General features: G+C 39.7%; 1 protein-coding gene across 1 annotated transcript; it reads left to right on the top strand.

The window, feature by feature from the left end:
- Positions 1-6,762: 6,762 nt before the first annotated feature.
- Positions 6,763-7,758, top strand: LOC118636326 (UDP-GalNAc:beta-1,3-N-acetylgalactosaminyltransferase 1-like). The gene is given in 1 exon segment (XM_036271419.1): positions 6,763-7,758. A coding segment is annotated over 1 exon segment (996 nt).
- Positions 7,759-13,844: the final 6,086 nt, after the last annotated feature.

Here is a 13,844-nt window from a genome sequence, read left to right as displayed (position 1 = left end):
CACGACGTCCTAGGGAAACGCGCCACCCCCGTACGCCATGGAAAGCCCAGCAGCCCAACAGCTTCGATGCAAATGAAATTCCACGTAAGGCTGCTGAGTGGCCTTAATAATCCAGACTTCTTGGAAGTCCCAGGTTCCTCCTCCCTACCTTTTTTATAAGATAAAGTGCAATGTGCTGTGGGGGAGTGGCTCATCATGGTTGAGCATAGACCCATGCACCAAGAGGTCGCCAGTACCATTCCAGTCAGGGCACATGCCCAGGGTGTGGGCCAAATCCCCAGTGGGGGGCATGCTTGAGGCGGCCAATCAGTGTTCTCTCTCATCATGTTTCTATCATCTGGGCATTTGTCCTGACTGGGAATCAAACTGGCGACCTCATGGGTCGATGCTCAGCTACTGAGCCACACGAGCTAGGCAAGTATACATTTTTAAAAGTTCATTCTTAGCCCTGGCCGGTTTGGCTCAGCGGTGGGAGCATAGGCCTGCGGACCAGAGAGTCCCGGGTTCGGTTCCCGCTCGGGGCACGTATAAAAAATAAAAGTTCATTCTTAGGAGAGTTTCACCTTAGCTAACGGGGTAATCTTAGACTACATAATTGAAACTAATCATCCCATTGAGAATTAGTAGAAAACCTGGACAAAATTTTAAAAGCATCTGTTTGAGTTGTTACAGAACTATGAAGGGTAGTGAAATACTATGAAACCAAGATTCAAGAGGAAAAGGAAACTCATATGTGCAAATATTTTTCCCCCAAGGCCATCTACCAATTCCAGAAGAGACAGCAGACAGACTGAGCATAGCTTTGGTTAGACTCTTGAGGGTAGAGGGGAAAAATTAGACCTCAGGGCTCATGAGGTAGAAGAGGCTTCGATAAACCCCACAGGCTTTGGGTTGCAACCCTTAAAGGCAACACCTTAGGAATAGGAATGAATAGGAAATAGACCAGCCCTCACAAGGAATGAAACCCAACGTCTTATCATTTCAATCTATAATTGAATAAAGTGATCTGGACTTTTTAATACCTCTAGCCTAATAGTCCACTGGTAAGAAACAAATGTGAAGCCTTTCTGGAAAAGACAACATTATCAAGAGCCTCAAATTATTTCTCATACACTTTGTCTAGTATTCAATCAAAAATAACAAAGTATGCACTGGCCGGTTTGCTCAGTGGTTAGAGCATTGACCTGCAGAACAGAGAGTCCCGGGTTCGGTTCCCACTAAGGGCACGTATCTGGGTTGCAGTTTGCCCCCACCCCGGTTGGGGTCGTGTGGGTGGCAACCAGTTGATGTGTCTCACATTGATGAATTCTCTCTTCCGCCCTCTCTCCCTCCTGTTCTATATGAAGATAAATGTAAAGATGTCCTCGGGTAAGGATAAAAAATAATAATAAATAACAAAGTGTATTACTTATCTATTGCTGTTTACCCCAAAACTCAGTAGCTTAAAACAAATTACATATAAATAAGTATGTATGTAAATATATAAATAACTATATCAGTTTCTGTGGGTCATGAATTCAAGAACATGGGACATGTGTGGTTGTGACTCAGGGTCACTCAGAACATTGCAGTTATCTGAAGGCTTGACTGGGTCTGGGGGATCGCATGGTTGTTGACAGGAGGCCTCAGTGCCTTACCACATGGGCCTCTCTATAAGGCTATTGGAATATCCTCATGACATGGATCTAGCTTCCTCCAGTATAAATGATTCAAGAGAGACAAGGGGGAAGCCACAATGCCTTTTATGACCTAGTCTTAGAAGTCACAAACCATCATTTCAGCTCTATTCTATATTTGTTAGAAGTAACCACTAACTCTAGCCCACACTTGCGGGAAGGAGAATTGGGTTCCACCTCTTGAAGAGAGAAATATAGAGAAATTTGTTGGCCTATATTAAAACTACCACACACACTTTGCCAGGGTCCTAATTTTGCTGAGGCCTAGACCTGATAATAGCCTACAACACACATTCCTTGGCCCATGAAGAGATGAACATAACAACTTAAAGACAGTAGATTTCAGCCATTGTGGCCACTGCCTAGACTTCTACCCATGCCTCGCCTGTGCTGATATTTTCATGTAATGAAAATTACACAGTTAGTAGCAACCTTGAAGGTTCCACAGGTCCAAAATCCTAACTTCTGTACTATAAAAACGCCTTTTAAGGCATCTAGCTTCTATTTTAGTATTCAACGATGGAACACTCACAACATAAAGGACAAAGTTACATTATTGGATAGATATAATTATTATAACATCTTTGTATTAAACTACAATCTGGGATGCAATCAGCAAAATAATTTGCAAGAAAATAAAGAGGATGGAAGAATCTACAAATTAAAGGAAATATGAGGCATATAAAACAAATACAATGTGTGGTCCCTGTTAAGATCCTGATTCAAACAATCCAACTGTAAACACACACACACACACACTTATGGAACAATCTGGAAAATTTGAACACTGACGATATTTAATGGTCTTAAGGTATTTGATAAAAATGTTTAAGTATGATGATGGTATCATAATAATAATTTTTTAATTTACTTGTATTTAAGTATAGTTGGTATATAGTCTTATATTGGTTACATTAGTTTAGGCATACAGTATAGTGAGTCAACATTTTTATACTTTACGCTGTGATTGCCCCACTACTACAAGTGATAATCTGTCACTGTGTAAACTTATCACAATATTGTTGACTATATTTCTCTTCCAGAGAGAACTTATCACAAATACTGGAAATGTTGCAAAAAGAACTCCCATATACCCTTTGTCCAGATTTTGATAAATTTATTTTATTATGACATTCTGGAAAAGGCAAAACTAGATGAAGATCAGATCATTGGTTGCCAAGGACTAGGAGTGGGGAGAATGTATGGCTACAAAAGAGATGTATGAGGGAGATTTTTGTGGTAATGGGACTATTCTGTATCCTGATTGTGATAAGGGTTGCATGAATCTATACATGTTTCAAACTCATAGAACTGTCCCCCAAATAAATAAAGTATAAAAAAATGAAAAAATCTATAGGCCAGTATTGCATAACTCAAACAGAACATGTCTAGCAGCTGGATTCAGCCCATGAGCCATGAGCCTGTAACTTCTGCTTTTTAGTTTGTAGTGCTGGTATTAAAATATAGCATCGAGAGAGAGGCCTGTGTGTCCCAGCAGCCCATAACATAGGCATAGAGCCGGGTCCCCAAAGGGACTGTGTGACCCAGTTACCGGCAGGACCTGCAGGGTGCGGGGGCACCAGAGAGGCCTGTGCGACCCAGCTGCACACAAGATAGGCATAGGGAATGTGAAAATGGAGACAGAGTGAATGGAAGCTACACAATCTCCCAGAACCAAAGGGGAATTACAAAAGACAAATCCTCGGGAAAAGGCAACAGAAAAGCCGCAGGACAGGACCATGTAACCAGGGACACTGGTAGGATCTGCGGAGGTGCAAGAGGGTGGTGGGCTGGGAGCCCATGGGCAGCAGCAGTCTTAGCTGTGAGCAGCACCCTTGGGGAATAAAGACCAAGCCTGCTCCACAGTGCAGAGAGCCGGGACAGAGCGCTAAAATAGCCACAGCCACTCACCTGGCACAGGGAGGGCAGACTGGGCTAGAACTCTGTGGGGACACCAGGGATTTGGAGGGCACTCAGAGTTTTTGCTGAGTTGCAGCCACAAAGGACAGTGGCCAGTGTGCTCCTTCCCAGAACTGTGAGGAAAAGCAGCAGCCCTCCCCCCCCCCCGCCCGGGAGATTCAGCCTTTCCAAGGTGAAGCAAATAAATGCAAATTGAGGCTCATTAACAACCAGCATCTATCTCACCCTCTGGAAATCCTCTTATGCAGAACACCAGAGCTACATTCCAAGACACTGAGTAACTGAAACTACTAGACTCCAGGAAAAAGCTAGAGAATAACTGAACCTTTCCTGGGCTTGCAAATCTACCCAGGAAAGTAAGACTTGACAGTGGTGTTTAACATGGGCCCACCCAGGCTTATCCAAACCCAGTAGAGGGAGCCATGAACAGCAGAACACCAACACCCACAGGGAAAATTTGGCAGGCTCCAAAACCCACTGAGATAGCCAAAATGATGAAACAAAGAAACAAATCCCAAATGAAAGAACAAGAGAACTCTATCGAAGATGAGATAAATGAAATGCAGTTAAGCAAATAATCAGAGGTAGAGTTCAGAGCCATGATCTTGAGGAAGCTCAACAGCATGAATAAGGATATCAGCACCATGAGTAAAGATATAAAAACATTGAAAACCAATCAAGTGAAAATGAAGAATGACATAGCAGAAATAAAGAACACATTGGAAGGACTAACCAGCAGAGTAGAGGAAGCTGAGGACCGGATCAGTGAATTAGAAGACAGGGTAGAAAAGATCAACCAATCAGAAAACCAAAAGGAAAAAAAATTTAGAAAACAGGAAGATAGCTTAAGAGAACTGTGGGACAACTGGAAACATAATAACATTCGCATCATAGGAGTTCCTGAAGAGGAAGAAAATGGGCAAGGGTTAGAGAATATATTTGAAGACATAGTGACAGAAAACTTTCCTAACTTGGTGAAGGAAGGCATTCAAGTTTAAGAAGCACAGAGAGCCCCAAGTACGAAGAACACAAACAGGCCCACACCAAGACACATAGTAATCAAAGTGCCAAAAATTAAAGACAAAGAGAGAATTCTAAAAGCAGCAAGAGATAAGCAACAGGTTACCTACAAAGGAAACCCCATAAGGCTCTCGGCTGACTTCTCACAAGAAACACTACAGGCCAGAAGGGAATGGCATGAAGTAATCAAAGTCATGAAAAACAAGAATCTGAATCCAAGACTACTCTATCCAGCAAGGCTATCATTCAAAATAGAAGGTCAAATAAAGAGCTTTCCAGACAAAAAAAAAGGCTAAGGGAACATATTAACACCAAACCAGCACGGCAAGATATGCCAAAAGGACTGCTGTAATTAGTAGAAGAAATAGGACGAAAAATATAACCACACTAAACAAAAATAACAATAAATAAGTACATATCAATTATCACCTTAAATGTGAATGGTTTGAATGCTCCAATAAAAAGACACAGAGTAGTTGACTGGATAAGAAAGCATGACTCACATATATGTTGTTTACAAGAGACCCACCTCACAACAAAAGACTCACATAGCTTGAAAGTGAAGGGATGGAAAAAAATCTTGCAAGCAAATGGAAAGGAAAAAAAAGCTGGGGTAGCAGTACTCATATCTAGTAAAGTAGATTTCAAAATGACAAGCATAACTAGAGACAAAAAAGGCCACTACATAATATTGAAAGGATCTATCCAACAGGAAGATATAGCCTTGGTAAACATATATGCACCTAATATAGGAGCACCAACATATATTAAAAATCTTTTGGAGGACTTCAAAGGAGAAATCAACAGCAATACAATCATAGCAGGAGACTTCAATACCCCACTGACATCACTGGATAGATCTTTTAGACAAAAAATTAACAAGGAAACACAGACTCTAAATGAAGTACTAGACCAAATGGATTTAATAGATATCTACAGAGAATTACATCCCAACTGCAGAATTCACATTCTTCCCAAGTGCACATGGGACATTCGGAAAGATAGACCACATGATAGGATACAAACTAAGTCTCTACAAATTTAAGAAGATTGAAATCATATCAAGCATCTTCTCAGATCACAATGGCATGCAACTAGAAATCAATTGCAACAAGAACATGCAAAGACATTTGAAAACATGGAGGTTAAATAGCATGTTATTGAACAATGAATGGGTTGCCATGGAGATCAAGGAAGAAATTAAAAACTTCCTGGAAACCAGTGAAATGAACACACAACACAAAATCTATGGGATGCAGCAAAAGCAGTTCTGAGAGGGAATTTCATAGCAATACAGGCCTACCTCAAGAAACAGGAAAAATTTCTAATAGACTATCTAATCTCACAACTTAAAGAACTAGAAAGCAAACAAACAAACAAAAAAAAACCAGAGCAAGTAGAAGGAAAGAAATAGTAAAGATCAGAGCAGGAATAAATGACATGGAAACCAAAAAAAAAAAAAAACAGTTCAAAAGATCAATGAAACCAAGAGCTGGTTCATTGAAAAGATAAACAAGGCACGTGGCGCGCGGAAGTAGTCCCCAGATAATCTGTTTTCATTAAAGCATGGAATACAGAAAGCAACAAAGAACTTCAACTAGTGCTTTTGTCTCTTCTGAAATTCTACAGGTCCTATAATTGGCACTTTTTTTTTTTTTTTTAATCCTCATCCGAGGACATTTTTCCATTTTTTGTACAGACAGAGTGGGAGGGAGAGAGAGGAAGAGAGAGAGAGGGAAACATCGATGCAAAAGGGACACATCGAGTGGCTGCCACCTGCACGACCAACCAGGGCCGGGGACAAACTGCAACCGAAGTACATGCCCTTAGCGGGAACCAAACCCGGGTCTCTCTGGACTGCAGGCCGACGCTCCAACCGCTGAGCCAAACCGGCCAGGGCTATAATTGGCACATTAATTGAGCATCTACACATTCTGAGGGTGCAAACTCAGCTCCCCACCATGGAGCCTGACCACAAATTTGGAGACACTTGAGGAGGGAGGTCGCCCTTCACCTTCTCCAGTTTTCCTAGCTTCTCTGGATCCAGCCATCCTGTTGCCTCTTCCCTGCTCTGTCATGGCATGCTCTCAGACAGCCCACCCCTGAGTGCAAAGAACCTGAACCACTTGCTTCTGAGCTGCTGTGAATGGCCCTGGCCCTCTTGGCCACCCTTCCCAGTAGGATGTCACTGAGATCCCTCAAATGGAGCCTACTGCTTCTGTCGCTCCTGGGCTTCCTCGTGATGTGGTACCTCAGCCTGCCCCACTATAATGTGATAGAACGTGTGAACTGGATGTACTTCTATGAGTACGAGCCCATTTACAGGCAGGACTTCCGCTTCACCCTGCGCGAGCACTCAAACTGCTCTCATCAGAACCCGTTTCTCGTCATCCTGGTGACCTCGCACGCCTCAGCTGTGAAAGCCAGACAGGCCGTTCGAGTTACTTGGGATGAATAAAAGTCTTGGTGGGGATACAAAGTTCTTACATTTTTCTTATTAGGCCAGCAGGCGGAAAGGGAAGATAAAGTGTTAACGTTGTCCCTAGAAGATGAACACCTTCTTTACGGCGACATAATACGACAAGATTTTTTAGACACATATAATAACCTGACCTTGAAAACAATCATGGCATTCAGGTGGGTAACTGAGTTTTGCCCCAATGCCACGTACATCATGAAGACAGACACTGATGTTTTTATCAATACTGGCAAACTAGTCAAGTATCTTTTAAATGTAAACCAGTCAGAGAAGTTTTTCACAGGTTATCCTCTAATTGATAATTATTCCTATAGAGGATTTTACCAAAAAACCCATATTTCATACCAGGAGTATCCCTTCAAGGTGTTTCCTCCCTACTGTAGTGGGTTTGGTTATATAATGTCTAGAGATTTGGTGCCAAAAATCTATGAAATGATGAGTAACATAAAACCCATCAAGTTTGAAGATGTTTATGTTGGGATCTGTTTGAATTTATTAAAGGTGGACATTCATATTCCCAAAGACACAAACCTTTTCTTTCTATACAGAATTCATTTGGATGTCTGTCAGCTCAGGCGTGTGATTGCTGCCCATGGCTTTTCTTCCAAAGAAATTATCACATTCTGGCAGGTTATGCTAAAGAACACCACATGCCATTATTAATCTGACATTCTACAGCAAACTTAGAGGAGGACATGATGCTTTGTGGGACGTGTTAGAGGTGGCACTGTAGTGGGACACGGTGGGAAGGTCACTGCTGGCCAGCTGAGCTGAGACCCGTGATGCACCCGTGGGCGAGAGACTGCTGGACAGAATCCGAACAGACCTTTGAAGATGATACTGAGAGCAGTTAGACCAAGTGTTTTATTCATGATAGTTGGACCAATTTGAACATACCCTTCTATAAACTAGGACTTCTTAAAAGGGTTTCATTGAATTGAAAGCTCATTAGTTCATAACAAAGTAATGTGGAGCTCTATTTATTAAGTAGTCTAGTCAATTAAGGGTTTTGTGTATCTCTCATGTGGATTACCAATTTTGAAAATTATATAGTTCCGTGTAAAAATCTTAATTAGAGTTATACCAAATAAACTATCATCTGTTTTTGGTCATTCAAAAGGTACTTCAAGATGTTGCAGTGTTTCAGAGTTATCAATTATTATTTAATACTGCTTAGAACCTTCTGGGTGTTTAAATGTTATGGTTGTTTCGATATGGTATAAACACAATAGTGAATCACCCTTTCCATTTGAACTCTTTTTCAGTTCCTTCACTGATGAGCTATTGATAGCTTCATTAATGTGAGGTCATTGGTCGTTATTGTGTATCAGTAATCTCTTTGACTTTGATAAATATTTTACTGTGATAATATAGAAAAGAATTGAAGATCTGAATTATTGTCTTGTTTTTAAAAATATAATTCCTCAGTGTTTTTAGATGTCATTTTATTGGGCTCATTTTCCATCTGGGAATTAGGAATAATATAAAATGCCAGGCAGTATGTTTCCTTTCATAAAGGACTCTAAATGCAAAAAAGAACAGAGAACCTGATGGCCGGGACATAATGCAGACTGTTGTATTCCAGTACTTGAGTTGAAAAGAGAAGACTGAAGATTTAAGTTAAATTCCTAATCTGCTCCAAGTGTTTTCTCATTAACAATCAGTTTGATAATAAAGAGAAAAAATAAAAAACAAAAAACAAACAAAAAAAAAAACGAAAAGATAAACAAGATTGATGGACGCTTAGCTAGACTCACCAAGAAACAACGAGAGAGAACCAAAAACACAAAATCAGAAATGAAAGAGGAGAAATAATAACTGACAGCACAGAAATACAAAGGATTATTAACAAATATTATGAACAATTATACAGCCACAAATTCGACAATCTAAGCGAAATGGACAAATTTCTAGAAACACATAGTCTCCCAAAACTGAACCGGGAAGAGATAGAAAACTTGAACAGACCAATAACAACAGAAGAAATTGAAAATGTAATCAAGATTCTTCCAGCAAACAAAAGCCCAGGCCTGCAAGGCTTCACAGGGGAATTTTACCGAATATTTAAAGAAGAACTAATACCCATTCTCCCCAAACTATTTCAAAAAATTCAAGAAGAAGGAAGCCTTCCAAACTTTTTTATGAGGCCAGCATAATTCTAATTCCAAAAACAGAAAAAGACACTACAAAAAAAGAAAACTACAGGTCAATATCCCTGATGAACATAGACGCCAAAATCCTGAACAAAATACTAGCAAATCGGATCCAGCAATACATCAAAAAAATTATTCACCATAACCAAGTGGGATTCATCCCAGGGATGCAAGGCTGGTACAATATTTGCAAATCAATAAATGTGATACACCACATAAATAAAATGAAGAATAAAAACCACATGATCATATCAATAGATGCTAAAAAAGCATTCAATAAAATCCAGTATCCATTTCTGATAAAAACGCTCAGCAATCTGGGAATAGAGGGATCATATCTCAACATAATAAAGGCCATATATGAAAGACCTACAGCCAACATCATATTCAATGGGCAGAAACTAAAAGCATTTCCCTTAAAAACAGGAACAAGAGAGGGATGCCCACTTTTGCCACTCTTATTTAACATAGTACTGGAAGTCTTAGCCACAGCAATCAGACAGGAAGAAAAAATAAAAGGGATCCAAATTGGAAAAGAGGAAGTGAAACTGTCATTATTTGAAGATGACATATTATACATAGAAAACCCTTGAGACTCCATCAAAAATCTACTAGACTTAATAAATGAATTTGGCAAAGTAGCAGGATACAAAATTAAAGTCAAGATCGACGGCATTCTTATACACCAATGATGAAGTCACAGAAAGAGAAACTGAAAAAACAATCCCATTTACTGTCGCTGCAAAAAAATTAAGATACCTAGGAATAGCTCTGGCCGGTTTGGCTCAGCGGTTAGAGCGCCCGCCTGCGGTCCGGAGAGACCCGGGTTCAGTTTCCGCTAAGGGCATGTACCTTGGTTGCAGTTTGTCCCCGGCCCTGGTTGGTCGTGCGGGTGGCAGCCACTCGATGTGTCCCTTTCACATCGATGTTTCTCTCTCTCTCTCTTCCTCTCTCTCCCTCCCACTCTGTCTGTACAAAAAGTGGAAAAATGTCCTCGGGTGAGGATAAAAAATTAAAAAAAAGATACCTAGGAATAAACTTAACCAAAGAAATAAAGGACCTATTTGCAGAAAACTACAGGACATAGAAAGAAGAAATAGAGGAAGATATAAAAAAGTGGAAGTACATACTTTGTTCATGGATTGGAAGAATTAACATCATTAAAATGTCCATACTACCCAAAGCAATCTATAGGTTCAATGCAATCTCTATTAAAATACCAATGACATATTTCACAGAACTACAACAAATACTTCAAAAGTTCATATGGAACCAAAAAAGATCCCGAATAGCCACAGCAATCTTGAAAAAGAAGGACAAAGTAGGTGGGATCACAATACCAGATATCAGGTTATACTACAAAGCCACTGTAATCAAAACAGCCTGGTACTGGCACAAGAACAGGCATGTAGACCAGTGGAACAGAACAGAGAACCCAGAAATGGACCCAAGACATTATACTCAATTAATATTTGTCAAAGGAAGCAAGAGTATACAATGGAGTAAAGACAGCCTTTTTAATAAATGGTGTTGGGGAAATTAGACAGCTACATGCAAAAAAAATGAAACGACCATAAACTTACACCATACACAAAAATAAATTCAAAATGAATAAAAGACTTAGATGTGACCCGTGAATCCATAAAAATTCTAAAATAAAATGTAGGCAACAAGATTTCAGACATCATACGTAGCAGAATTTTCACTTATACATCACCTAAGGCAACAGAAACAAAGGAGAAAATGAACACATGGGACTACATCAAACTCAAAAGCTTCTGCACAGCAAAAGAAACAATCATCAAAATGGAAAGGCAACCCACTGTATGGGGGAGCATCATTGCCAATGATACATCTGATAAGGGGTTAATTTCCAAAATATATAGAGTGCTCATACAACGCAACAAAAGGAAGACAAAGAACCCAAAAATGGGCAGAAGAGCTGAATAGACACCTCTCCAAACAGGACATACAAATGGCCAAGAGACATATGAAGAAATGCTCAACATCACTAATCATCAGAGAGATGCAAATTAAAACAACAATGAGGTATCACCTCACACCTGTCAGAATGGCCGCCATCAACAAATGATCAAACAAGTGTTGGCAAGGGTGTCGAGAAAATGGGACTCTAGAACACTGCCGGTTGGAATGCAGACTGGTGCAGCCACTATGGAAAACACTATGGTGTTACCTCAAAAAATTTAAAATTGAACTGCCATTTGACCCAGTGATCCCACTGCTAGGAATATACCCTAAGAAGCCTAAAACACCAATCAGAAAGAATATATGTACCCCCATGTTTGTAGCAGCACTATTTACAATGGTAAGGTCTGGAAACAGCCCAAGTGTCCATCAGTAGACGAATGGATAAAAATGCTGTGTGGTACATATACACAATGGAGTACTATGCAGCTGTAAGAAAGAAAGATCTCTTATCCTTCGGGACAAAATGGAGGGACCTGGAAAATATTATCCTAAGAGAAACAAGCCAAGCTGAGAAAGACAAGTATCACTTATTTGTGGAATATAATGAACATAACAGTCTGAGGAACGGGGTAGTCCCAGAGACATGGAAGTGGGTACAGACTGACAATGCCCTGAAGAGGGGGTGGGGGGGGAGATAAACTACAGAAATTATATGCATATATGCATGAACAATGGACATGGACAACAAAGGCGGGGACAGCATGGAGGGGGGAGGGGGGAATCAGTGGGGGGAAAAGGAGAAACATTTGTAACAAAAATGAATTAATTAAAAAATAAATAAATAATATGTAGCATCTCAAAATAATCTATGGTGTTAGAAGTCAGGATAATGGTTTCCTTTTGGGAGGAGGAGTGGGTAGTAACTGACAATCCATATGAGGGCTTCTAGGATACTGGTGAGGTTCTATATCTTAATCTGGGTGGGTTAAGATAACAAAGTATTTGGTTTGCCCAGGACCAGGCAGTTTCCCAGGATATTAGACTTACTTTTTTTTTTTTTTTTTTAATCCTCACCCAAAGATACTTTTTTTCCATTTTATCTTCAGATAGAGTGAGAGGGAGAGAGAAACATCAATGTGAGAGAGACACATTAATTAGCTGCCTCCCGCACAACCCGGACCAGGGTGGGGGACTGATGTAAAACCAAAGTATGTGCCCTTGACCGGAATCGAACCTGCAACTTTTTCGTCTGTGGGCTGATGCTCTACCACTGAGCTAAACAGGCCAAGACAAGACTTTCATTGCTAAAACCAGGACAGTCCTGGGGAAACTGGAACAGTTGGCCACCCTAGCAATTATATAGGTGTGTTCATTTTGTTAAAGTTCATTGAACTGTATATTTATGATTCATGCACTTTTCTCTGTGTGTGTTATACAGTACTTTGCCTTGAACTGGGAACACATGAGACCTGGTTAGCACAAGGTACAGTAGAACCGTTATTAACAATGACCTAGACTTCTATTTACTCAGCTTAAGGGTTGCATTGTCGCCCTGGCCAGTTTGCCTCAGTTGGGGTTGTATGGGTGGCAACTACTCAATGTGTCTCTCTCGCATCGATGTTTCTCTCTCTCTCTTCCTCCCTGTCTCCCTCCCACTTCTATCTGAAGATAAATGCAAAAATGTCCTCAGGTGAGGATAAACAAACAAAAAAGAAAAGATTGCATTGTCATTTTGTTCAGTCATATCATAGAACTAAACCTTGTGGAAAATTAAACCTCTCGGATATTTTTCATATGAACTGCTACTTAGACATGCCCTCTTCTTCATTTATACAAGTAAATTCTATACTTAGAGACAGGTGTTTAGATTTTTTCCTATTAAAGTCTGTCCTACTTCTACTCTTATTGTATTCTATTCTATTTTACTGAAATATATCTTTTTTTCTACTCTGGGCTTTGATTCTTTGTTCTTTTTGTAGTTCCTTTAAGTATAAGTTAGATTGTTTATTTGAGACTTTTCTTGTTTCTTGAGGTGGGCCTTTAATGCTATGAATTTCCCTCTTAGAACTATTTTTGCTGTGTTCATAGGTTTGGGGTTGTTATGTGTTCATTTCCATTTATCTCAAGGTAGCTTTTTATTTCTTCTTGATTTCTTTGTTGATCCATTCATTGTTTAGTAACATGTTATTTAGCCTCCATGTGTTTGTGTGTTTTTTCCTGCGGTTGATTTCTAGTTTCATACCATTGCAGTTAGAGAAGATGCTTGATTTGATTTTAATCTTATTAAATTTATTGAGACTTGTTTTGTGTCCTAACATGTGGTCTCTTCTAGAAAATGTTCCATGTGCATTTGAAAAAAATGTATATTCTGTTGCTTTGGGATGAAATGCTCTGAAAATATCTATTAAATCCATCTGGTTTAGTGTGTCATTTAAGGTTGCTGTTCCTTGTTGATTTTTTTTGTCTGAAAGATCTATCCATTGATGTCCATGGGGTATTAAAATCCCCTACTATTGGACTTTATTTTTCAAAAGAATGGTGTTGGAAAAATTGCATAGTTATATAGAAAAAGATAAAGTTCTATCTCTTCCTCACACCATATGGCAGGTTAAACTCTAAGCGGAACAAAGATTTAATGCATTTACCCTTTTAGCCAACAGTACCATT

This window comes from Molossus molossus, unplaced genomic scaffold, assembly GCF_014108415.1.
Source record: "Molossus molossus isolate mMolMol1 unplaced genomic scaffold, mMolMol1.p scaffold_m16_p_2, whole genome shotgun sequence".
Taxonomy (NCBI): domain Eukaryota; kingdom Metazoa; phylum Chordata; class Mammalia; order Chiroptera; family Molossidae; genus Molossus; species Molossus molossus.
Note: the sequence above shows the minus strand (reverse complement) of the source record. Positions and strands in the feature narration are given on the sequence as shown.